Source organism: Tachysurus vachellii, chromosome 18, assembly GCF_030014155.1.
Source record: "Tachysurus vachellii isolate PV-2020 chromosome 18, HZAU_Pvac_v1, whole genome shotgun sequence".
Taxonomy (NCBI): Eukaryota; Metazoa; Chordata; class Actinopteri; order Siluriformes; family Bagridae; genus Tachysurus; species Tachysurus vachellii.
In genome coordinates this window covers 20608464-20635749 of record NC_083477.1, presented here as the reverse complement: position 1 = coordinate 20635749, position 27286 = coordinate 20608464, and the positions used below count along the sequence as shown (strand labels likewise).

The 27286-nt window shown below is 38.4% G+C and overlaps 2 protein-coding genes across 6 annotated transcripts in view; one reads left to right on the top strand and one right to left on the bottom strand.

Annotated features, from left to right (window-relative positions):
• septin12 (septin 12) overlaps positions 1–13510 on the top strand; it is a 54716-nt gene extending 41206 nt beyond the window's left edge. For all 5 annotated transcript variants that reach the window (XM_060892535.1, XM_060892537.1, XM_060892539.1 and 2 more), the window contains 8 exons: positions 5714–5842; positions 9854–9935; positions 10047–10184; positions 10712–10829; positions 11044–11139; positions 11498–11594; positions 11786–11837; positions 12470–13510. In XM_060892535.1, the coding sequence (XP_060748518.1) occupies positions 5714–5842; positions 9854–9935; positions 10047–10184; positions 10712–10829; positions 11044–11139; positions 11498–11594; positions 11786–11837; positions 12470–12629 (872 nt within the window). In that variant the 3' untranslated portion in view covers positions 12630–13510. The remainder of the gene's footprint in view (positions 1–5713; positions 5843–9853; positions 9936–10046; positions 10185–10711; positions 10830–11043; positions 11140–11497; positions 11595–11785; positions 11838–12469) is intronic.
• A 5330-nt stretch (positions 13511–18840) lies between these two features.
• On the bottom strand, positions 18841–25243 carry fbxl16 (F-box and leucine-rich repeat protein 16). The gene is made up of 5 exons (XM_060892841.1): positions 24668–25243; positions 23174–23682; positions 22582–22666; positions 20090–20153; positions 18841–19555 (listed from the first exon to the last, which is right to left on the bottom strand). The coding sequence occupies exons 1-5, from the start codon at positions 25241–25243 to the stop codon at positions 19407–19409; spliced, it is 1383 nt and encodes a 460-aa protein (XP_060748824.1). The 3' UTR covers positions 18841–19406.
• Positions 25244–27286: the final 2043 nt, after the last annotated feature.

Genomic DNA, 27286 nt, shown 5'->3' with positions numbered 1-27286 from the left:
GGCATCCGCTTAAAGAGCACATGAAGACAAAACTCATCTTTCAGTCATTTTTTTTTTAAAGTTTCATTTTACGCCTTTTTTTGTTAATATATTTAAACCCTTCACCTGTCTTTAGCAAAGGGTGCCAATATTTCTGCAGCAGACTGCATTTACGAATTTTTGCTTTTATGAACATTTGTAAATTTCTTTGTTTCTTTTATGATGAGGATTGTTCTTATGAAAAGAAATTGTAAATTTCTTTCTTTCTTTCTATAAATGATCTTTTCTTTAACTTGTCCTGTTTGTTGGTTTGTTTCATTGTTTGATCATTTCTTTCTTTTCACAATCCTTTCTTTTTTCTTTCCCACCTTCTTCCATCCCATGGTTCATAGTTGATACAGCAGAGGAACCTGTGAATGTTCCAGACTGCAAATGTATGTAGAGAGAGTTTCACTTCTCTCTACAGACATCTGCCAGCTTTAACAAAATGACAGACTGCCCCTTTAATGTAGCCTCACGGTGTTATGGTCTCTTTTTGTTTTTGTTCCAAATACAAGTGTTTGTGTTGTGAAATTCTTTTAAAATCCTGTAGCATATCCATCGATACAGAATTCCCTTCACTAACTTCCCACACAGCTTTCTCTCCAATCTGTCCATTTGCTTTGCTCTATTGAAGTGTGATAGCTATAGCCTCAGCTGCTTGTTAGCATGGTGCTACGCTTCATGCCTGCTGCTCTGGACGCATATCAAAGGCAACCGTCTCCATCTCCCTTTTTGGTTCTCTTTCTTTCTCTCTCTCTCTCTCTCTCTCTCTCTCTCTCTCTTTTCCTCTTTTCACTCTCTTTCCCTTTCATTGCTTAGAAACTGCAGTCAAACAGTTACTCATACAGACTCGGTAGTCTCTGGAAATTATTCTCGACCTCATTTATCAGAGAACCGCTTTCTCTCTCTCTCTCTCTCTCTCTCTTTCTCTCTCTCTCTCTAAAAATGTTTTCTCCTGCTGTATTCCTGTGTGACTGAACTTTCTTTTGTCGCTAGCTAGTTAGCATAACGCAAATGAAGTCCTGAGAGATCCCACACCTTATTTTTTCTTTGTTCATGTTGTTAGCACCCTTTTAGCATAATTAAGTTATTCAGCAGCTCTCTGCTGTTTGCTACCTGCCATTCATTGTTAGCTTGTGGCACACAATCTTTTCTTTATATTAATTAGCATAATAGAGTTAGCATAATGCAAATGAACTTGTTGACTCACATTTATGGTTAGCATTGTTAGCAGGGGTCGTCTGAAGGAGCTTCGTCTCTCAGGTTTTTAGTGGATTGTTAGCAGAAATATGTAAATGCACTAGCAAATGAGTTGCTGCTCGCTCATGGCTCTTTTTTTTGTTAGAGAACAGAACAGTTAGCGCAAGATAAATTAAATAAATTGACAGTTTGTTAAACTCTACACCACCTTCAATGTTAGCATTTCAGAGTATAATTTATTTTATTCTTCCTTTCTTTTAAATCTGGTAGCACAAAGAAAATTGCTCGTCTTGCTAATTAAACACATTCTTTATTAGCATGGCTAGCATTACTTCACAGCTCCATTTCTTCACACATTTTAGTGGCTAGAATACAAATAGTCTTCTTCATGGGATAAGTAATTAGCTACCACAGGCTCAGGTTAGCCATGTAAATCATTAACCGAGTCAGAAGTTAGCAGACTTCGCTAGTCTTTCTTTTACTATTTATTTTCTTGAAATGTTTTAGAAGTCTGGTAGCAAAACAAAATGGGCTTAATCAGTATATGATGCTAAATTATTAGCATCAGACAAACACTCCTTTTTGTCTCTCTAAATTTGTCACATTAGCTATGTTTTTTGTGTATTTGATGCATAAGAGGTCTCTCAGCGCACTACAGTTAGCCTAAGGCAAAGTGATCGATTGTTAGCCCTTTAAAAGTATTACCTTAGTTCTTGTATGTGTTAGCAATGCCAATGTTTCTTCCTTTGTGTGTAGCATTTTGGAATTGTTCTAGAAATATACAAATTAAATTCCTTCATATGTTGTTTATACTAGCTCATGCAGATTGTTAGCCATTTTTCTGTTTATTTTGAGTGTTCTTTGCACAGAACAGCTAGCATAAACAAATTAAATTAGTTAGCAGCTACCTTGATGATAACTTCAGCTCATAGCCTTTTAAAGTATATTTCATCAAAATAAACACTTTCATTGTTAGCTAGTGTTAATACTAGTGTAATTTCCTGTCAATGATTTTCTTTTATTGCAATATTTTGTTATTTGAATCTAAAATGTCCCATGACTGCTATCAAAAAATAAAAACCAAAAACACAATTCAGTTAAAACTATAACACTTTGTTAGCCTTTTAAAGCATTGCTTTGTTAGCAGAATGTTAGCGACTGTAGTGATTCTTCTTGTGTTTAGCATCCATGATAATCGCTAGTTCACTCGGCTTTGCTAAACACACTTCTTTTCATTTTCTGAGACAAGTTTCAGCAACTGTAATCTGTCTTTTTCTGAATGCTAACAATCCCCAGACACACAAAGATTTTTTTTTTACTTTCTGGGACGTGCTCGAGGCTCCTGAAGCTCCTGTAGAGCAACAGACGGTGGGGTGTTTAGAAGGGGAAAGGCAACGTGCAGTGGAGCTTCAGGTGTTAAATTGTTTTGAAGGGATACACTGTGAGGAAAAACACACACACACACACACACACACACACACACACACACACACACACACACACACAGGATGAGCCCAGCATGTGGCTGAGTGGATAGAGAAAAGAGGAAATCTCATGTTTTTCTTGTACTTTCTCATTTTCCTGCCTATGTACACACACACACATGGTAGTGCAGTACCACCAAGTAGGAGGGTCTCAGTAGATTACACTCCAAAGTGGAGGGCAGGACCTTTAACGTAGCCTCAGGTCTCAAGCTGCTAATTCTCCTCCGGTTTTCCCACAGGCCACGCTGCTCTCCATGTGGAACGTATTACTGTGGAAACATAGGGAACATGTCATGCCATGTGTCATATGAATAAAAGACACAAAACAGTTACAGGGATGCTTAAAAACTCCATAACATCGTTTTTCATATTCAGTACATTTTTATTTCGTGCCGTTGTTAAATTCTGAACTCTGATTGGTCAGCAAGTGTTGAGTAATTTTCCTTGACAACGGCTACAAATTACAGGGTTGTATCAATGTGCAAGTGGTTATGTTATCGTTTCCATAGGGACAGCGTATTCATAAGGCCGACACGGCACATATAAATGGATCAAAATTCTGCTAGCCTTACTCTCGAGTATTGTTTGCTCCTCTTGGTACCGATCTCACACATTGTTGAGTGATTGAGGAATCACTTTTGTAATCTGTTCTTCTTAGCATGAGATGATGATGATGATGATGATAATGATGATGATGATTAAAGTGCTTTTGCGTGTCTCTTGCCCTCGAGCATGCACTCAAATACTGAAAATTTACGACTGACCTTTCATGACCTTTGGAAATGGCGTGAACGAGTGACAGCGAATGCCGTACACAAGTCCTGGGACAGGCTTCTTCTTCAGCATGTGACTCATTTGCTGTCGCTGCAGCATGTTTTGTTTGGAGCTTTGTAGAATTTCCAGATCCTTCTGATAGACTCACGGCATCGTGATGGCCGGGATGTTCTTAATTACTCAGCGCAGAGCAACGTAATTCATCATCATGAGGCATTGATTTTACTCTTGGAATGTTGGGTGTTGAGAACACATTGTAAATTTCAAGCTGAGATTTTGTATTTTTGGTGCATTTTCATTGTGAACAAGCGCAGCGCTCGCATTTCCTGCAGCATTGTTTACATTCATTATTACAGTGAGACACTGACACGTCCTTCATCTTTGCTAACGTTCCTATATTAATACAAGGTGTTTCTTCGAATTAGATCTAAAATGTTCTTTTACCATTACACGTGTCATAATTGCTCGCTAACAAGACTCATTGTCTTTTTCTTGCTTGACTCTCAGCTCGCGTTTTGATTGGGCAAGAGGCTTAAAAATATAAACGCTTCACACTTTTCAGAAACTTTTTCAATTCTGCCACCAGTTTGGTTATAATTAGCTAGCTAATTTAACGCTATTGAACGTGTAACAACTGTGACAAGTGCAAAAAAAAACTCATGTACACAACATGCTAGAAAAATATTATTTACCTATCCAACAGCGTGTAAGGAAAGTTTCAGAGAATCTTTAAAAAAATCTTTTAAAAAAATCTACATTTGTTTGAGATGTGTCCTGTGACGTCACAACACGATGCGATGACAGATGTGTCTTCACTGGAAAGAAATCTGTGCTTATGGTTTCGCAAATTTGAAATTTTGAAGAAAAAAATCAAAAAATTTTTCTGCAACAATCATTAAGAGCTCAAAGAAAAACTAGAGGCATCCTGTTGATTTCTTGAACATTCTGTCAAATTATTAAACCTCAAAACCTAAACTTAAACGTTAGAGAGTCAGACTTGTCAATTTTCCACTTCTCAGGAGGAGCTGTTCAGGTCCTTCGAGCCACATTTGAAGTGCATGAGAGGGTCTTAGATAAGAATCTCTCGGCTGTAATAGCTTCCCTTCGTCCGTGAGAGTTGGCGTAAGTGAGTCATTAAGCACCGGAGCTCCCTGTGGCTTTGTGCCATCGGCGCGATTTGGTCGTCTGCCAGATAAACCTCTAAAACGCTTTTGCTCGGACCTGACCTGTTACATCACTGACAGGTTGCAGGAAGGGGGATATACGTGAGCCGCTAATTTCCTTTGCGCTCTGTATAGCCGTGTCTTCATTACAGTGTGACGACCTTCGTTTTATCAGGTTATGAAGTTATTACCAGGCGGCTCCAGAAACGCCTACGCTTCCTTCTGGGCTGCTTAGTCAAAGGGCATTGTGTAAAAGAATCACGCTTTACATTTGTCTGCTTAAAGGTGGAGGCTGTGACGCTATTCTGACATATCAGGATGGAAGCGATAATAAAATGTAAAGTGCTTATAGTTACAGCATTAACGCGGTGCTAATGTACACATACGCCTGGTGTAAATCCGGGAAAAGGGAATCGCTAAATAAATTCAAAAGGAAATAAATTCATACCTGACTCGCAGATGCTGTTACACAAATATTTGCACATATATGCTTTCTATCGGTGACTCTCTTTTGTAGAAGAAAGAAAGAAAGAAAGAAAGAAAGAAAATGTTTTAGCTAATTTTTTTGTCAGAATCATAACTGAATGTTGCACAAACGTACAAATTTTCCGCCAAATTAAAATTTTCCTGTAAATATTTAAAAAATGTAAAGACCTTGAAATACCATAAACTTAATACTTAAAGGCATTTTTTCCTCAAAATGTGACATATTTGTGTTGGTGAAACTGCTTCCTTCCTTAGGCTTGACTTTAGGTTTTATCTATAAAGATTTGATTGGCTTGAGAAACAAAACAAAAACGGTAGACCGGTGAAGTTTTCGTGTCACACAACAATATAATCCTGCTATTACATGCTACAGGAGGCAGGGAGGGAAGGAAGGGGAAATATTTCCCAGGAGTGAGAGGGTGGTGGTGGTGGTGGTGGAAATGTTTTGACATCGCCCAAACTTTGTGCTTTATTTCTTCCATAATAAATGTAAAGTAAAACGTTTCACTTCTTCAAAGTCTTTTCTGAACAGCATATTAAAGAAGGAAAGTAATTGTAAAGCTGCTTTGTGTTCTCTCTCGACAGGTCAGAGCGGCCTGGGAAAATCTACGCTGGTGAACACGCTGTTTAAATCCAAGGTCAGCCGTAAGTCCTGCACTCCCAATTACGAGGAGAAGATCTCCAAGACCGTCAACCTGCAATCAATCAGCCACAGTGAGTGTCCCTCCCTCTCTCTCTCTCGCTCGCTCTCTCTCTCTCTCTCTCTCGCTCTCTCTCTCTCTCTTTCGCTCTAACGCTGTTTGGATCCCAGACATTTCCCATGAATTAAACTCTGAACCCTGAGTAACGACTCACATAATCTTGCGCATTGACCTTGATTTTGTACAAATTCAATCAGAAATTTTTTTTTATTCCTCAGTTATTTACAGCACAAAACATGAGAGCTTTATCCAATATTTTGATTGCAAGGAAGTGGGACATTTTATTCTTTCAACTTTGTCACTAATAACATCAACAACTTGGGGTAGTGGGGAATGGAAGGGCTTTTACTGCAATCCCAAAAAAAAAAAAAGTCAAATTCAAAGGTCATCTTTGTGAATTTATATATATGACCTTAGTTTGACCTTCTTGCGAGCTGGTGTGTATCTGTTCATAGGAAGGTCATATATCAGCGTTGAAGTTGATTTATTTTACATCACTAAAAAAAAATCCAACAATTTCTAAGAAATCAAACTGAATCATGAGGAATTAATTTGACTCATAATAGAACGTGAGGGTTTGTGGTGTTTGACTTGGTGCTGAGCCAAACGATTGGGAGAGAGAGAGAGAGAGAGAGAGAGAGACAGAGAAAGAGAGAGAGAGAAAGACAGAGAGAGAGAGAGACAGACAGAGAGAGAGAAAGACAGAGAAAGAGAGAGAAAGACAGACAGAGAGAGAGAGAAAGACAGAGAGAGAGAGAGAGAGAGACAGACAGAGAAAGAGAGAGAGAGAAAGACAGAGAGAGAGAGAAAGACAGAGAAAGAGAGAGAGAGACTGTCGGATAGTATTTTTCATCCCACGGGTCAGAGGATGACTCCGGCTCGAACAGAGGACATCATTTATCTAAGATAACAACTGGTGTATGTTTGAGCACGAGGCCGTGTCTTCTCTTATGTTCTCTCACAGTAGCTGAATAAAATCATTGACTCACTGACACCAACCACGACCTCCGTCTAAGAAAAAACTGAGAAACCTTACCTCAGAATCTAAGATCTCAAGTCATGCTAACATTTCTGCTCACACCATCACCAAATATACGATGGCTTTAGAAGGATTTCTAGTGGTATTTAATTAAATACATCATGAACTTTTTTTTGTAATGTTAACAAGCTAGCTAGGTTTCTAGCCTGAAAGCACCAAGCTAATAAAATGTACTATATCAATGCAATTTATCCTTTTCAGATTTAATTATAATGCGGAAATACTTTTCGATCTAGCCGGTCAGACAGCGATACGTTAGTTCTTTTGCTATTTGATGCTAATTACAGAAGCTGTTGGTAAGGCTTGTCCACTCGCCGGCCATCTTGACAAAACTCACTTGTTATCTGAATATTGCAAACGATATAAAAACATCAGTAGTTTGTTAATACGAATCATTTCCAAAGTTGAATTAAAAGTTTAGACTTTCTTGATTTTACCACAGCGCTAGGAATCCCAAAAAGTAAACCGTTAACTTTACCATAAAGACCTGTGCTTTAGAGCTGAACGAAAAGAAAAACACGTACCTTCATGAACTTCACTGCTTGAGGCGCCGTCATGCTCAATTTGAAAGTGGCATGAAAGGCAGATAGCGTAGCCTCCTTAGTGTGCCTTTTAAATGGATGTATTGTGTGTGTTCCTACAATAATTAGCGGTCCTGCGGTGTGATCTATCTTTATATGACACTTGCTTTGCTGACAAGTGACTGAATAACACAATAGTGAGTCGTTTCAACAAGTTTGTGTGGGTTTAGGAACATAGCAAGACAAGACAGAACCGACCGAGCTGAGGTACATTTTAGCCTGGTAGCATTTGAAACATCTACTAGCTGCAAACGATTACAGAGCAGTATTTTTCTTATAAAAGAAAAAGAAAAACATTTTATTCACTGGTTATGTATGTTTCACTGGTTATGTATGTTTCACTGGTTATGTATGGTTCACTGGTTATGTATGGTTCACTGGTTATGTATGTATATATGTATGTTTTCCTCTTAACAGGAAGATAGGGTACATTTACAAAAGAAAAAGAGGAGAAATAAATTACTTGTGGTATTAGAATGGAATGGTAGCACTAGCTTATGCTATTTACCTCACAGAGTAAAGCTTTATTTTTTCTCATTTCTATATATATAATAATATATTTCTCATAAATATTCATAATATTTACTAAAAATATTGCGGGCTAGTTAACATGAGCTAACAGAACATGACAGGATTTCTGAGAGGATTTTTTACGACATATTTCTAAATGGTTATAATATCCACTACTAATGTTTGCTTCTAACCTCAGCAAATTTGACAAGATATCTAAGAATTACCTACTTATGAAATTTTTATTTAGAACTTTATTATCTTTGCTGCAGATGCTTTATTTATCTTCATTATTAATAATAGCTAGGTAGCTAACCTGAGCAAACCTGAGGAGCATTTTAAAGTTCTGTTCATAGCTTTGCTAAGTGCTGAACTATTTTAACATGATTTCTAAAAGAAATAAATCTTTATAAGCCTCACTGCAAATGCTAGCTAGCTGGTTAATAAGTGCTAACTTGATAGGATATCACCGAGGCTCTGATATTCACTGAATGCTAGCTAGCTAGCTTCATAATCTTCACTGCTGATGCTAGTCTGCTAGCTGACAGGAGCTAACCTGAGTGTTAACTTCAAACTGAGTTAACTTAATTTTATATAACGATATTTAAATATATGTATCGTAATATTTAGGTTTGCTAAAAGTGGGAGCAAAATAAAGTAAGGCTGCATTTAAGTTAACAAAAAATATATAAAAATTAATAAAAATAAAATTAATTGTATGTATTGTGAAGAAATACAGGCCACGCCCACAAATAGAAGTAAGCATGAATGAATATATATACATAGAAATTGTTATTGAATGGAACACACCCTGCTGCGACCGACATCTACACTCCAAACATCCAAAAAAACAAAAAAAACAAAACGTGTATGTGCTTGTGTTTGCTTAGGATGTATACGTGTACTCGTGCTTCACGGCACGTTTCAGATCATACAAGGTTCAGGATATACGTCCTCCAGAGATCCTCCTTCACTTTAGGAGACACTCTTCACTGAATTCTCAGTCCAGCGAATTGTAAACAGTGTAGTGAAGGGAAAAAAAGGTTGTTATTTTTTTTCTTCGTCAGCCTTCAGAAATTCAGGCCGGGACATCCTGACATCTAATGTAAATATTTGCCGGCGTGTCGAAAAAGCACAGTGCGTTTTATGGCACTTGGCGATAATCGAGAAAGAGGAGAGATATGAATCTGGTGTCGTGGTTTCTAGAACTTTCTTTAAAAAGGTGTTTGTTATGATGCAGTACATTTCTTCCGCAATGCAGATTTAGCAATCTGAGTAGGTTTTATTTTCGGATTCTATTTTTTATCGGATTTATACAAACGTCGCCGTTATCCGTATAAGCAAGGAACCAAATTTTTATGGAGTTAAATAGAATTGAACGGTTGAGTTGAATATAATTTGAAGTTGTACGAACTTCTCAAAAATGTTTTATTATGCAGCGTTGTTGTATTCTTGACTATGCTTGGACAGAATTCCTGATTTTGAGTGATTAATACTTTATACCACACAAAAAAGTCACAAACACAAAAACGACTGTTTAGAGCTGCTTTAATTCTGACTACAAGGAAATATTGTAAGTTATTATGAAGATAACGTATGTTATTATGGAAATAACGTAAGTTACAGAAATAAGGCTAGTTCTCACTCATACTTTATTACCAGACGTGCAGCGATAGGAAAAAGTTTGCCAAAAATTATAGCGTCTTTAAAACATTGCTATCTTTTGTTTTCTTAAAACAAATCTGTCTTATATCAGACTGCGAGATGATTAACGCAGCTTTCTACCTAGCTAAGGTCAGCTGTGTTTGCTAGCTAAACAGCGAGTAATGAACTCATGTGAACTACCAGTCTAGAATTACACATTTTTGAAAATTTCCTTCTCTCTGGTTTTCAGGCATTGAAGAAAAAGGCGTGAAGATGAGACTCACAGTTATCGACACGCCCGGATTTGGAGACCAGATCAACAATGAGAACTGGTGAGTGAAGCTTGATCGCTTCTGACATTTAGGCAGATGCAAAAAAAAAACATGATCATGGCTCCAGAAAACGTTTATGACCTCCATTTTTCACCTGTTACTTCTCCTCAGCTGGGAGCCCATCGTCACGTACATCAACGAGCAGTACGAGAAATATCTGAAGGAGGAGCTGCACGTCAACAGGAAGCGAAGGATCCCAGACACCCGCGTCCACTGCTGCGTCTATTTCCTACCAGCCACGGGGCACCGGTACGTGTCACTTCCTGCACTAAATTTACAGCCGGGAATGTTAAACCACAGTGAGGTTACGACTCCTCACTTTGTAACAGTGCTGATTTCAGACAAAATAAAGAAAATTTGAAGTAGGCCCTTGTGCCCTGACTGACCTTTTGACCTTATGGGAAACCCGAGAGCTGTAAATCGACTTGAGAGTAGAGCGTAGGTTTGCGCTAAGAAAACAGAACGCTGTTCACGGGTCAAGGAGTCATAAATACCTGAATCCATGTACAAATACTTAGAGCCTCATCAAGCTGCAAGTCTCCCGAGTGTCCAATATATCTTCAGTACATTTACAAGATGGTACGTATTCAATTTGAACCTCCAGCTGAGGAGTTCAGGGTTAAAGGTTTTGTTCAAGAGTGAATGAATTAGCTTGTGATGTGATGCTAATCCATGACAACACTAGCATTAGTCAATGATCAATAACCAGGCTTGGAATGAACTAGCTTCTGTTTGGTTAATTTGGCTAAGATAGTATTAATCAGACGTTTCCTCAGGTTGCGTCCAATCGATGTGGAGTTTATGAAGCGGCTGGGGAAGATCGTGAGCATCGTACCTGTGATCGCCAAAGCCGACACGCTAACCATGGATGAGAGGCTAGAGTTCAAGCAAAGGGTGAGCAACGATTCTGTCATTTATAATAATTTGATTCCTCGGCTTAGTAAAAATAGGAAATATACAGATTAAGCCAAGTTGCTTATTTATTTTAACACAAATTTTGACAAATAAGAATAGTCGTTCAACTGGTACAAAAGTAATGGCACCCTGTGCGTGCGTGTGGGGAAACATCTCACTATATCTAACCAGGATCTCCTTTGTCTCTTTGCAGATAAGGCAGGATCTTCAGGCCCACGGGATCCGAGTGTATCCACAGAAGGAATATGACGAGGACGCCGAGGATCGGATACTCAACGACAAGATCAGGGTACGAGGAACTTTTTAATAACTTAGAAACTCGTAACTATATTTACATTTTTTGTTATTTTTACTAGTTTAGCATCTTTTGTCTGTGTTCAGTTAAGAATAGCACAAATATTTGCTATTTATTTAGCTTTTTATGCAGCTCTCTAAACTTTAAGAGTTCACTTGAGATGTCTTTTTTTTTTTTTTACTTCAGTCAGAAAGCTTAGCATGCTAAGTCTGTGCTGGAAAAACGATCCTCCAGGAGCGTAGTTTTGTGTCTGAGTAACATTTTCAATCGTAAAATGCTAACGTTATAGTTAAAACGTTACTCCGTTTAGCTTCAGACTGATTTCTGGTGTGTGTTTGGTGGCTGACTTTAGGAAAACATCCCGTTTGCGGTTGTGGGAACAGATAAAGAGCACCAGGTGAACGGAAACAAGGTTCTGGGACGAAAAACCAAGTGGGGAATCATCGAAGGTGAGGGTTTTATTCTTCAATCACAATCATAATAGTAATAATGTGTACTATTATGTACCAGTTATTGTCTTCGTCTTATACGACACCGCCATCTAGTGGCAGAGTTCAGCTAAAGCATCAGTATTTATCTCCAGCACTGATTATGTTTCTATTTCTGATTTTTTTTTCCTTTCTTTTTTTTTTCTTTGCAGTTGAAAACGTTGAGCATTGTGAGTTTGCCAACTTGCGAGATCTTCTGATTAGGTAAGTTTCATTTCTTGGTCCTAATAATGAAATATACAAATCAAAGCACTTTAACATCTTTACGATCTTTTTATGTTCAAGGTTTTTTTTTATAGTAAGAGCTCTTTTATAAACAAACGTGTGTGACAGAACGATAAGACGAGGCTTTCTATAAAGAGATGTTTAATTAAAGTCCGATGTTTTATATCCGTGAGAAATCTATATCTATAAACGGATAAAAAAAACCCTGCTGCACCATTTTAAATCAGAAAAAATTAGATTTGTTGGCTAATTTCCTGTTGTGCACCAAAATTGTCTGCTGACACAATTAAAGAAATTCGTGTGGTGCTTTTTATCCATTTTATTTTATTTCATGTTTAATGCTGTGGAACTTCCACAATGCAAATTCTTCCTATTATACTTTTTATTTAAAAGATAAATCAAATTTGTTTTAATCCTTTGATGGGATGAATAACATTTTTGCTCAAGTTAGCTAGGATCCCCTATAAACCCCTCCTCAGTGTCATCATGGCTATATTGCTTAAAGAGATACAGTGTAGTGATAAACCTGGGCTAAGAGTTCACAGTAAATGGAATTAATGATGTTATTTATTTATTTATTTATTTATTTATTTATTATGAATCCATCACAGATCCCACCTTCAAGACCTGAAGGACGTCACTCACTACATCCACTACGAGACGTACCGAGTGCGACGGCTGAACGAGAGCAACGCCAGCGGACTCGGCCTCTCCGCTCACACACTGGAGAACGGTACAGCGGAGAAGAACGACGCAGAAAGCCAGCTTTAAACACACACACACACACACACACACACACACACACACACCAAGATGATCAGATGTGAAGACGTAAAGACATTTCTGCATATAAGCGTCATATATAAGTCTATTTTTTAAGAGGAGTCTATATTATGGGTGAGGTTTTGGGGGAAAAAAGTCTGAGATTGAAAAATATATTAATGATGATGATGATGGTGATGTGTGAGGAAGTACAATAGAAGTGAAATGCATGTAGGAAAAATTACTCTTTCCTTATGCTGAGCAAATCTTTCCCTTTATTTCTCTCTCTTTCTTTTTTTTCTTTCTTTCTTTTTTTTTTTAAGAAAAGTAAAATTAGACTATTTTTGTTACCATGCTTACATTTGGAATGTGTGATTTTTTTTTTCTTCTTAATTTTCTAACCGAGCAATTTTTTTTTTCTGCTTGTGGAAAATAAAAACCCTGAAATGAAAAGAAAGCAATATCACCAAAAGTTTTTTTTTTAATTTTTTTTTATTATTATTTTTTTTTTTTCAATCTTGAGCTGTTTGGAGCTTCTATACGTCTGTTCTGTTTTTCAACAGTTTTTCTGTTTTTTGTTGTTGTTGTTGTTGTTGTTGTTAATGAAAAAAACAAGAAAAAACAAAACAATTAGAGCAGTAATGATGTATTCACTGTTTTTTTCATCAATGGTACACATTTTTATACTCACTGTCCAGAATTGTGTTTTTCTGTTTGTTCTTTAAGCTACTGTACATACCCATGTTGTTATTTTTTTTCCCCAAATCTTTTTTTTAAATAATAACGCAACATGTACTAACAGCTCGTTAAACATGTCCTCGTTAAAAAATATTAATATTCATGTTAAACGTCGTTGAGTTACGATTAAATGATTGTCATTGTTGACCGCACATTGTGTTTATTTTTCATAAAATATACCAACATGACGTGACGTGTTGCGTATATTAGACATTTATGTAATTTAATAAATTTAGTGAAAGTCAAGTAAACATTGCGTATGTTAAAATTAAAGGTAAAGTTAACGTGAACTTTACTGAGCTCGGCTACACTTAGGCTACATAAATGGTCGTTACTGATGACACACAAAGTTTATTTGTAAATTGTTCAAAGCGGTACCTGAAATTTTGGTGCACATGAAAATCTAGTAAATCTAGTTGGTCCAGGATTTAAAAAAAAAGATTTCATGAATTTGTGTAAATTTACACATAAGGAGACTCCCAAATTGTATGATTAGTGACGAGTTACTGTGACGTGTTACATATTTCCAGATATTAAAAAGCGATTTTAAAACAGAATGTGTGCCATTCCATTAGCACAAAGGTAATGACACCCCCGAAAAGGAGTAGGAGTTTGTTAATGTTAATGTGCGTCTATGCTAAAAGATTTGCCGCAGTGGCTGAGCTGCATTACTGGAAGATCTAGAGCAAGCACTTTGGAGGCACTCTTTCTCTCTTTCTCTTTCTGTTTAGTAATTATTTTTGAGGTTTTCAGTTTTTTAGATCTGATGTTTTTTTTTGCCCCAACTCTAATTATTATCACTGTGATTTTTTTTCTGATTTTTAATTTTAAAAAATCTGAAAGCAGTAAGCTAATTAAGATAATACAAAAAAAGACATATTTTATCATGAAAGTTTTCAAAGAGAAGTTAAAGACAGTGTGTGTGTGTGTGTGTGTGCGTGTGTTTATCAATCAACCGCACAGAGCTGTGTTTGCTTTTGTACAACCTTTACTAAAACGGTGCAGACTGGAACCAAACCATTTTGGAAAAACGACAACGCATGTCTGACAAGGCACTGCAGCCATGTGAAACGTTTTTTTTTTTCTTTTACTACAGCATTATTTACAGGTAAACAAAAAAAAAGTATAATCATAATAAAGCCTAATCAAAAGCTTTATGTTCATGACTAAGAAAAGTTGGATGTCAGAGAGCTGGTCCATGTGAGGCAGACTTCATTTTCTTAGCCACAGTCACGCGATGGGACGTTTACTCCGTGAACAAAAACTTATGTTTTCATCAAAGACCCTGATAGAACGGTCGCGTTAGTAATCGTGTAAACGGTACGTGTATGATGAAGAATATTCAGACATGTTGGTGGTGGGAGCGAAGAGCAGATCCGCTTCAAATGGTGGACGTCCATCACACTGGAGGCTTGATCGATTAAAATGTACAGCATCAGTCAGGTTTCTTATCTATAGAACATGTTCATGCATCTGGAGTTTTATCGATAAAGATTATGGTCATGTCCCAAACACCAGAATTAATCACTAGCTAGTGTACATATTGTAAGATTGAACCTTGTTTCAGTATTTTCAAGAGTTCAGAAGATTTTTAAAGGATGCATCGATACATCGTTTTGATGCATCAATCTTTTTTTGGTATTCGGTTTCAATAGTGGTCATGTGTTAAATATATATATTTAAAGCTTGGATTAAGTACAGTTGTAGTGGAGAAGAAATGTTTTTATTTTAATTGCATCTGAAACTTTCTATTGTGGACATTCATTAAGAACAACAATTTAATATTTGAAACTGGTTCTTTTCATAAAATAAATAAATAAATAAAAGTTTGACCCCTAGCTAGTGTGCTGCTAATGATAAACCTTCTCGTTCTGAGCTTTTCCTTGTATTTGTCGAATGGATGTTTAATACCAGTTTCTGTATCGATGCATCCCTAGTTCAAACTTAAACATTCATAATAGCAAGTGAAAAAAAAAGAGTTTATTTTCAGGTACAAAGTTGAGCATGTAACACCAACAACAAGCAATGTTCAGACAGATTAGTGTGCTATTTTTGGGAAGATTTATGTTTAACCAGTTGCTTTTAGGAGCCATACATACCTACTACAATTTCACAAAAAGAAAAAAGTTCTAGTCAGGCCACGCCCACAAGTGAATTTTTTGGTTGCTTGTGTAAACATGGGATCAGGCTAGGTAGCTGTGTGTGTTCCCATAATGCATTGGGAGACATTAGATTTAATACTGGCATCAGTCCTGGCATCAAGGTGCAAGCTGTATTGTGGTACTAAATGAAATGTAAAGTTAGTTGATTGCACAGTCTTAGAAAATCGAGCATTCCAATTCAGCAGTTATTAAGACATTTTACAGATGTTCCTTCATTATCATAATTAACAATATGTCAAATTGTGAATTTTGATAGATTAAGATTTAAGGCATAAAACTACCTTCGATGTATTTAATATCACAAAAACAGCATTTCCAACCATAGTTTTGTAACTTTTATCATCCTAAGCTGTTATTCCTGATATCTGTTACATATATTACTAATTCTATCCTCCGTTCAGGTCTGGAGTCTGACAGAAATCAGGATGAAAAATATTTTCCGATTTTTTTTCTGTTGATTTTGGCTCTTGTTTTGGATTGCAGTCTTGTTAAAAGACACACCAACATTCCAGACTTAGAATTTCAAAATTCTGTTCTTTGCAAATAAATCATAAAATTGGTGTAAATATAGCCTTTTCCCATTCAAATACCATGGGGGGCACAAACTTTTGCCCCAGCTCTAAATAGATGCGGTAAATAGCTATCTTTCCTGTGAGCAGATAATTAGAACATGAACATTCTGTACATTGTACTTTGTATTTTTTTTTTTACTTTTATTTGCTGTTATTTGTTAGCTTGAGCACTGTTAAGCACTTGTAAGTTACACATTAGTGTTTAATGCTTTAAATCAGAAATTGAGTGTGTATATTAAACATTGATTTGGCATATACCAAAAGATCCCAAGCCTTCCTTATGTACACGTTAGGGTCAAAGAAGTAAAGTTAAGGTCGAAGATTCTGCTGAACACCATCATTCCAAACTCTCACTCCATAAAAACAGCTTGGTTCACAGTAAAAACTACATTTTTTTTTACAAGTAATACAACATCTCCAAGTTTGTATATAATTTTCCTCAGCGATATATTAATATGTATCTCTGTTATTTATTTTTATTGGATGGAGGGATAGCAGAATGGAAGAACATCCATAGGACATCTGTTCTCATCTATACAGAGAGCTGGTGGATGTGTAAATACTGCAAAATGGTTCAAATTAAAAGAAAACTTTGAAGAAAAATAAATAAATAAATAAATCCATGCTAACCTCCATGGCTAAATTTAACTTCAGCCATTTTGGTGGCAAACAATTTCCCAATTTTGTACAATTTTCTTCCACCAGGTGTCAGTGTAGCTCCTTATGAGAAATAACCACCAGTTATTTCTTATTATCTAAAAAAAAAAGTACAAAAATAACTCAAAATTAATTACAAATAAATAAATAAACAAACAAACAAACCCTGCCGTCTCTTCAAGCAGCTCTTCATGTTCCCTGCTCTTTCCTCGTTGAATGGAATCACACGCACACACAAAAATGGATCTTCTTCACTTCTCTAAATAAATAAATAAATAAATAAATAAATAAATAAATAAATACATTGGGTTTATAAATTAACCTTAAGTAGTAAAATACATAAATACATTTGAATCTCAGAGCTTGAAGATGAATCAGGCTTTAGTACGATCTGGTTTTAGATCCAGTGTTTGACCTTTGACCTTTGCCAAGGTGAGGTACAAAGGTATCAGAGAAAGCAGTTTATGACCTTAAGCGCCTAAAGCCTCGGGGTCACAGTGTCTTTTCTGTGTGTGTTTTGTTTTGTCTTTGTTTGGGTCTTTTGTATTTCTTTAAATAATCATCACTTTTTGTCCAGAAAAATAATAAAGCTGTAGAATAATTTATTTAAACATTATCTATTTTCTATCCTCCTCGTCACTCAGCATCAATTCTGATAACTAAATCAATGAACGGAAAGAAGAAAGGAGTGAGAAGGGAGAGAAAGAAAAACAATGAGAGAGCAAAGGATACAGGAAAAAAAAAGGAAAGAAAGGAACTGAGAATAAATAAAAGAAAAAAATGGGAAATTTAAAAAGGAAAGAAAGAAAGAAAGAAAGAAAGAAAGAAAGAAAGAAAGAAAGAAAGAAAGAAATTGAGACTAAATAAAAATTGGAAATTTAAAAAGGAAAGAAAGAAAGAAAGAAAGAAAGAAAGAAAGAAAGAAAGAAAGAAAGAAAGAAAGAAAGGAATTGAAACTATATAAAAAGAAAAATTTGGAAATTTAAAAAGTAAAGAAAGGAATTGAGACTAAATAAAAGAAAAAATGGGAAATTTCTAAAGGAAAGAAAGAAAGAAAGAAAGAAAGAAAGAAAGAAAGAAAGAAAGAAAGAAAGAAAGACTAAATAAAAAAATTGGAAATTTAAAAAGGAAAAAAAGAAAGAAAGAAAGAAAGAAATTGAGACTAAATAAAAAAATTGGAAATTTAAAAAGGAAAGAAAAAAGAAAAGAAAGAAAGAAAGAAAGAAAGAAAGAAAGGAATTGAGACTATATAAAAAGAAAAATTTGGAAATTTAAAAAGGAAAGAAAGAAAAAAAAGAAAGAAAGAAAACTGTAGAACTCTTCATTCTTTGGCCACACAGCACCAGTGTAGCGCTCAGAGATAAAGCAGACATTCATGCTGTTCATTCAAAAAAAAAAATTCACATAAAACTTTCATTTCATTTCCTGACGCTGTTCTTATCAGTAACGTGATACAGGAGTATTAGAGACTATTTAATCGCACAAAATGGCATCATGGTGGCGCAGAACAGGGTTTGAAAGCCAAGGAGGGGGCACAAACCTTTTCACCGTTGTCTGTGTATGTGTGTGTGTGTGTGTGTGTGTGTGTGTGTGTGTGTGTATACAGTATCTGTACCTGGTGATGGCCTGAGAGAGGCACAGACGCAGTGTGTAAACCGTCAAACCGGACTGAAAAACGAGCGTTTGAAAGCAGGCCTGTGGTTATTTATACCGAGTTATAAATATCTACAGTTTCCACGTCGATTGGTACATTTGAGTAAATATTATTTTTGCACTGGAAAAAAAAATCTAAAATGATTTTAAAACTGCACCATGCATTTAGTCCGTGTTTAGTTTCTACGGTAGCAGCTGCATCGCAACAAGTCTTCGGGTCGGCGGAGGATCGATACTGAAAACCTGCGGCACTAAAATCGACACCGGAATTCATCAAACGGTGAAAAAAACATCCTTCAACAAATCTATGGTATTTTATTCCCAGTAATCCTCGTCAAAAATATAGATTTAAAAAAATAAGATTTCCAAAAAAAGGGAACACAAGAGGACAACGAAGCGCAAGAAAGGAAGCGTGCAGCACTGACGCGGGGTAAAAGATCGACGCGGCTGTTCACGGCTAATAATTCGAGTATTTTCTATTTTCTCAGAGGCGACTTTCACTAAAGAGAGTGCAGAGTGTAAATACAGCGAGAAGGGAAAGGATCAGTTTCTTTTGCGTTCTTTACTTTTTCCTACTGTAGCTTCTCCCGGTCTTGGTTTTTTTGGAGTTCACGCAGCTCGTGTTTCGCATTCGAAAAAAAAAAAAACATTTAAAAAAAAGGCTTTTTTTTCGCTTCATGGTTCATGGTTCATGGTTCGTGTGTGAAGGCTGATGGTTGTGATGGAAGCTTGACGCCTCGGATCGTGTCGCTCGCTTTCATGTCACTTTCCTACATCAGCCGAGACCAATGAATACATCAGAAAGGTCTGGAAGATTCCGACCAGCTTCCCGTGTTCCTCTTGCGTTGTCTCATCTTCGACTCCGTCTTTTCCCTTTTTCCGTCGATTCCCCTCGTGGGTTTCAAGATGAGTTTGGGGGTTTAGTCATCAGTCTGGTTCGTTCGTCTGAAGAAGGAGGAAGGTTTTTTTTCGATGATGAGGAGGATGCAGGCTCTTCATCGTCTCTACTCGATGACCATGCAGCGTGGCAGGTGCTGGGAGTAGTACTTAAAGAGCTCGGCCGTAGCGCCTGGGCAGTTGGTCAGCTCCAGTTCCTCCAGATCCTGCAACTGGATCAAGCCTGACAGGCCAGTGGTGGTCAGCAGGGGGCAACCTGTTGCAGGGAATCACACACACACACACACACACACACATGCGCATGAGAGCCACTTCCTGTCCTGAACTTAATGCTCATAATGATCGTAAATCCAAACAAGACATCGTGCACAAGACTAGAAAGGTACAGAAGAAAATAAAGAAGAATAGAAAGTAAGAAACTGTGAGATAGGCTGAAAAAGAATGTTAAACCATGAAAGAAAGAAAGAAAGAAAGAAAGAAAGAAAGAAAGAAAGAAAGAAAGAAAGAAAGAAAGAAAGAAAGAAAGAAAGTGTCAAAATGTTGAAACAGTATAGAAAAAGTAAGAATAACAAAAGGAAGGAAAATATAAAGTGAATAAAAAAATAACGTGACAATAAATGAGTGAATCAGATAAGCGGTAGAAAATGAGTGAGAGAGAGTGAGTAAATGAGTGAAAGAAAGTAATAAAAAAGGGAACACAAAAAAAGAAAAGCAAGCAGGATATAAGAAAAAGAAAAATAGGAGAAAAGCATCAGATAATCTCGACATGTAAAGGATGAAGATAACAAACCCGCTAGAGAGAGAAGACGAAGACTCCTCATACCAAACAAGTGCTGCAACCCAAAGTCCTGCACCTACACACACACACACACACACACACACACACACAGACACATTGTGTTGATATTATTTGTATTTAAATCATTTTCCATGTTTCATATTTATACTCCTGCTAAACCTTTTGGTTGGATTTTGCGTTTTTCCACTCAGACGGAATCTAGATATAGTTTTTTTGTTATCTCTAAAGTCTACAAGGTTCCTCTTTAAGCACATATCAGCTCTCATGTGGTTGGTTTTGAGGTCATGCGTTATTGTTCACAATTCCATGTGCCATTGTTTTGGTTTCAGTCTTGTCTCCGCCCCTGCGTTGTCATTGGTCGACTGTTCTACCTCTTTCAGCAGTTCTGTGTTTCGTGCTGATGAGTTTGTCATGTTCCTTTGTCTCTTTGAAAAAATTTCAGAAAATGTGATCCTGTGTTTCTAATCCTCCAGGGTGACTATAGATGAGCGATATTTGGGATTCACTATGAAGGTAAGTGGTTTTCCCCTGAGGCTGAAGACTTTCAGATCAGTCATGGTGCTAACCCAAAATGTCTTGGCTTTGATTTGGGTGCATGAGATTCGACAAACTAATTAGTTTCACGTTGTACTTCCTGGTTTTTCCTGATTTCTGATGTTAAACAGATGACGTTCTCATTTCTTCTCTAATTTGGTGAGAATCTATTTAGTGAGTTTTATTGGTGATTATTTTTAACTCTAATCCTCCTTGTCTTCTAAAGTTGCCATGCTAAAGAGCGATTACAGACACCAAATACATGTTCTCCACTTCTAACACCTCCACTCAATCCTCTTCCATCTTCACCACCCACATCCCTGGCTGCGTTCTTTGAAACTAAATTGGTGGGCATTAGCAGACAGTTCTTCTCGCCACATACACCCACTTAGCCACTTTTTACTTCTTCATCACATATGAGGTTCTGGTCTGATCTTCATAGTCTGCTAGTGATAAAGGTCCTTGTTCATGGTTTCTGACTCCAAAAATGAACTTCCAAAAGAAGATCTCCTTCCAGAATGTACTGTATTTCCACCACACTACAGGTTTTGGACCCATTTTGGTCCAGATTATCTTTGATAAAGGTGTAGGTCAAGTCATACTGTAGATTAATGAATCAATGCATATGATCCATATCCATCCATGACCTATAGTCATGAGCTTTGGGTCATGCCCGAAAGGACAAGATCCCGGATACAGGCGGCCGAAATGAGTTTCCTCCGCAGGGTGGCTGGGCGCTCCCTTGGAGATATGGTGAGGAGCTCGGTCACTCAGGAGGAGCTCAGAATAGAGCCGCTGCTCCTCCACATCGAGAGGAGTCAGCTGAGGTGGCTCGGGCATCTGTTCCGGATGCCTCCTGGACGCCTCCCTGGGGAGGTGTTCCGGGCATGTCCAAACGGGAGGAGGCCCCAGGGAAGACCTAGGACACGCTGGAGGGACTATGTCTCTCGGCTGGCCTGGGAACGCCTCGGTATTCCCCCGGAGGAGCTGGAGGAAGTGTCTGGGGAGAGGGAAGTCTGGGCATCAATACTTAGACTGCTGCCCCCGCGACCCAGTCCCGGATAAGCGGCAGAAGATGGATGGATGCATGGATGGATGGATGGAATATGATCTTGCATCCATCTTCTTCCTCTGGTCATGGGGTAAATATCACTGGGGCAGGAGTGTAAGCAGAGATTACATTTTTACATTTACAGCATTTAGCAGACGCCCTTATCCAGAGCGACTTACATTGTCTCATTTTTGAACTGAGCAATTAAGGATAAAGGGCCTTGCTCAGGGGCCCAACAGTGGCAGCTTGATGGACCTGGGATCAAACTCACAACCTTCCGATTGGTAGCCCAACACCGTAACCAACAGGCTACCACATGCCTATGCACATGCCTCCCTCTCCTTAGCTAGCTCCTTCAGCTCCTCCGAAAGGATTCCCAGGCTAGACAAGTGATATATACTCTCCATCAAGTCCTTGTGTGTCTTCTCCCCATCTGACATGTCTCCCCAGGAGGCGTCCCAGTAGCATCCTATCCAGATACCTGAAGCACTTCATTTGTCTCCTTTCGCTACAGAGGAGCAGGAACGTTACTTTGATATCCCTCCAAATGTCCAGCTCCTCCCCCTATTTCTAAGCCAAAACCCAGGCACCATGCAAATATACTACTTTTACTAGCATAACTTATTGCTTTTTAATGAATGTTTGCAGGATTCCTGGGTAATAGCACCTCATACTGTACTACTCGAGTAAAGAAGGAGTAAGAATTCCTTGTTTTCAGGGTTAGGTTCTGCACCTGCTTAGGAAAACTCCGTCCACTTGCCCAACATTAAAGACGCACTATTAAAGAACACTTAACCAAATAGTCAAAACTTTAACAAATCTCAAGTAGAAGTTGTAAAGTATCTGTAGGAGAACCCACACAGAACCACAGGGTAAAGTTGGTTCCTACGGTAATTACCTGACAACACCAGCGTAAATAGAGGCTGCGAAGTGAAGACATGGTAGAAAGGTACCCGAGGCCTGTGTCTGTAATCCTCACACACCTAAAGACAAAAATCAGTCAGGTTACTTCAGTCAGGTTGCACTCACATGATCACATACAGTATGGGGGGTCACGTTTCCTTCATACACACTTGGACTGTTTAAAAAAAAAAATCCTGTAGTGCTGTCAAGCGCCTATTAATTATCTACCGATATATCATTTATGGAATATCAGAAACATGCATTATAGATTAGATTACGTGACGTCTAGTCGACCATATATCAAGTGCCTGAAGTAGATGTCCACTATCTTAATATGCAATATGCATGAGAGAATTAGATGTTGTTCCAAAGTGCTTTGGAACTAATTAATTACGCCTTTCTTTCCTTTCTGTGTCTGATACGGCATGTTCTGATAATGTGTAATGTGATATACACCGATATTTACATTTGATGAGGATGAGGACGCCACAGGATGAGTCATTTGTTGATCGTTGTTTGTATGGATTTGGAACTAATTTGCCTACTAATGAGACATTCTCAACTCAACACTTAAGACTTTCACATACCGGTCAAGAACCAGCTCCTCAAGCTTGTGCAGATCACAGGCGATGTACTCAAGGGCAGCATCTGTAATGCGTGGGCACCAGGAGAGATCGAGGCTACGGAGCTTGCGCAAGTTCTCGGCCACAAGCTCAACGCCGTCGTCAGTGATCTTTGAGCAGCCTGAGAGGCTGAGCGCGGTCAGGTTGGGCAAGCTGTGCACCATGTTCACCACACCATGGTTGGTGATCTCCCAGCAGGAGTGTAGGCGCAGCGTACGAGTGGTGCAGCCCTGCTTGGCGGTAAAGTAGGCCATAGCCGTGTCTGTCACATGGTACGCCTGCAGACTCAGCTCGCACAGGTTGGGCAGGAGCTGCGAGATCGCCGCTACGGCGTCATCAGCCACGTTGATGCAGTCACTGACGCTAAGCGATGTGAGCCGAGCATTCAGACTTGACCACAGGCCAGCCTCGGTGAAGTCGTTACAGCCCGAAAGCTCCAGATGTAGCAGCCCCTGCATTTGCTCCAACATCACCTGAGAAACGTAGAAGCAAGTGTGCAGGGATTAATCATGCGCACGCAGTCGTCATTCATTTCTCTTTAGAATCGACTGCCAAGAGCAAAGTTTTAATGTGGGTTTAATGTGTTTCTTGATTATAAATTCAGGCGTGGACAAGTAGGGAGAACGGACGCTTGGGGAAAAGCAGATTCCGTGTCTGGACTATTACATTTTAACAATTTTTTGTGATTTCCCAGAGGACACAATGTTAGAAATCAGATCTAAAATAATCCGAATAAACATTTACATTTTGTTTAAAACATGCCTTTGTAAAAACACAGTTTTATGATTCGTTTTTATGATTCGTTTATGATTTTTGCTAATGTGGTATATTGCAAATCTATTTTTCAGAAATATTTCTAATATCTGTTTTCGTTTTTTTTTTCTTTTTCTACTTTCTAATCATTACATGTTTTTGTAGCTCAAAAACATCGACACTTTGTACAATTTGTGTGTTTATTGTTGCATCTTTTAAAAACAGCTAGCTCTTGTTCTCACCTATATTATAGCAGCTACAAAGAGTCGTTCCTCCATTTTGGTCTCAGAAAACCTATTTTCTGAGGGTGTATATTTTTGTTGCGTTTCATATTACGTTACAGCCAACAGCAATCCTAATTCCTGATATGTACACGTCCAGGTGCTGATCAGTGGAACAGAGCGAATGTTTGAGAGAGAAAAACAGGCACGGATAGCATCGCTAACAACTCATGTGGTCGCCATGACTACAGCAGGCCAGGCCTCAAAATAGCAGCAGCTCCAAGGCGAGTGGGACGTGTGCAAGCGCGGTTGCATGCTGGTTCAGAAAGGAGGATGATTTTTTACTTCTTCAGCCTGTAGAGCAAACGTCGATTACAAGCTCATGGATTTTATGAACTTTCCGAGGCAGATTAAAAACCATAAGAAACAATAAGAAGTATGTAATCATGTGAGAAATGGACTATGAAATTTTGTCTGTGTTTACCTCGAGCCCTGCATCCGTGATGGTAGAACGCTTTAAACTGAGTGACTTTACTCCCTTCTTGGACAGCGGATAGTTGTCGATGAACTCGCAGATGTCCAGGTCAGAGACACCCACCAGGCAGAAGGAGTGGAAGCCACGTAGTGCGAATGCCTGCAGGCTGACAAACTCCTTCTCGCCGTTGGGCAGCGCGTTATAGAGCTCCTTAGCGTGCAGGACAGGGCTCACGCCTTCCCAGAACTTGGGCTGGTACAGGACTTTACGCCACGTTTTGCACACCTGGGCCAGAGAGCACTTCTCTGCCGTGGAGAAGTACCACAGCAGCCGGTTTAACACCTTCTCGTCTAGGGCCAGCTGCCTCTCCATCTTGGAGTACTGCCTGGCGTCGGCTGCCATGGGGAGCGGCTCTAAGTGGTAGGGCAGGCTTGGGGGCACCGAGGATGCCTGGCACAGACGGTTCTTAGCGGCCGGCGTGCCCTTTGTAATGCTGGCCGAGCCGAGGCCGTTGGGTTGTGGAGGCAGCTTGACCATGCCGTTCCGCGTCACACACGGAGACTTGAGCTCACTCGGAGTGGACATGTTCAGCTTTCAGAGCCTGCCAGAGAACAACACACTCAGTATTATCATTTATACACATTATATCTTTTATATTATATGTAATCTACACCAGGAGGGCTCCAGATTTTCCTCTTAGAAAATATGCACAGAACACAACAAACACAAAAAATAAATGGTTACCATTGCATTAAATAAATCTATCTATCTATCTATCTATCTGTTCAACCACCCATCTATCTAACCAGCAGCATACAGAAAGAGACCCTAATATTATTTATAATGTTATTTCTTCAGCTTGTCTCTCCATCCATGTCTCTGTCTTTCTTTAATCGTGAGGAATGATGATACAGACCCACAGGCAGAAGTGTAAAGCTGTTGAGCGTAGTCTCATGCACACCCACGCCATGACATCATGCAGTTATTTATCACAGTCCACCTTAAAATCTGAGCGCAGATGTGCGTGCTCTGTGTATTGATGCCAGCAGCGGAAAATGTCAATGAAGGTTGTTCACGTTCATCCGTTTTCCTGAATGAACCTCTCGAGAGGCTTTTAAACCGACCGAGACGCAGAAAAACACGCACAGGTTCGATTCAACAGCCTTAGAGTCCATATCGAAATGTCTTAAATAGAAAACACACAAACACTACAGCATCTGCATTACACATCTACACAACAGACACACAACTATACTGATTATGCAAGACACACAAGCAGTGCATGTTGGGAAATGCCAGAGCTTAATGCCACAAATGCTTATGCCAACAGAAATGAGCAGGATGGAAAGTCCCAGGTTTAACAATGAGATGAAATATTACATTACAAGCGTATTTTTGAATAAAATTTTTAATTCCATCAAAAAATAAATGACAACTTTTGGTTGTGCGCCAATAAAAAAAAAATTTGTTACCTGACATGTGTGTGTATAAGCCAGCCTTCCAATGTTTTGCTCGCTTTACTGCTTTTTTCCCTGTATCATTAGCATCATCCAGTTATTATTACACCTAGTGGTCAAACCAAGGAACTGCAACAAGCTCTAACAGAGACCCAATGGGGCGGAAATCACGCTGCCCCATTAATTTTTTTAAACAAAGAGCTTGAGATTTCTCTGTAATTTTTGACAAAATAGCTTCCGTGTAGTTAAAAACATAGCTATGTTATAAAAATGGTATGAATCTCTCTCTCAGAACCGCTGCTGAAATTTAAAAGACTGTATTGTGCTCATCCTGCCTGTTAATCTATCATCGTTTTTTATCACATTTTATTTTGTGCATTAAATCATCTGCCTTTCATTAAAAATCTGTTTTTTTATTTTTTCATTCCCCCCACCCCCACCCACCCAAGTCAGTTGTGAGCGCTACTTAAGAACTAACAGCTCCTCCATTTTCATTTATTTATTTATTTATGTAATGAACAAAGACCTCATGGTCCTGTACTCTTGCTTTCTGTTGGCTCACAACAAGAAGATCTGCAAATGCGCAGATCAACAAGTTCGAGACAAACTTGGCAAGACACGGATGTCCTGCTTTTTGTAGCATAAAGCATAAACACTACATCTGATTCATAAATATTGGCATATCCTCTGATAGGATATTATAGAAGAGTATCATTTGAAACTCTTGAAATTTCAGTTGGACTGCAGTTAAGTTAATGATCCGAGGAAAAACCCTGCACCATCCTGTGCACCATGTCGCATAAACCCAGAAATCTTTCTTTTTAAAATGTCTCGTTGAGCAATAAATCAGCATCAGTCGGTACTCTATGTACCCATAAGTGGGCCAAAGAAGTGAGCCATGGCGGCACGCCAGCCTCGTATCCATATGTCGTGCTTACCAAGATTCACTCTGGATGTTTTTTTTAAGGACCGCAAGATCAAAGCGAGACAAACAACAACAGTATCTAAATCAAGTGTTAATTAATCAGGATTGTTAATTATTGTGTGTCTGGAATGTTCCTACAGGTGTGTATTAGATATATATAATATGAAGTCTTAAATTGGGTAGGATTGGTCACATGGTGCTGATTCATTTCCTGTAACTGCAGCTATGACAGTAGATAATGTTATT

Coding starts and splice junctions, on each gene's coding strand:
- fbxl16 (XM_060892841.1), bottom strand. CDS start 25,243: ATGTCCACTCCGAGTGAGCTCAAGTCTCCGTGTGTGACGCGGAACGGC. Junction 20,154..22,581: donor ATTTACGCTGGTGTTGTCAG/GTAATTACCGTA, acceptor GTGTGTGTGTAG/GTGCAGGACTTTGGGTTGCA. Junction 19,556..20,089: donor TCGTCTTCTCTCTCTAGCGG/GTTTGTTATCTT, acceptor TCCCTGCAACAG/GTTGCCCCCTGCTGACCACC.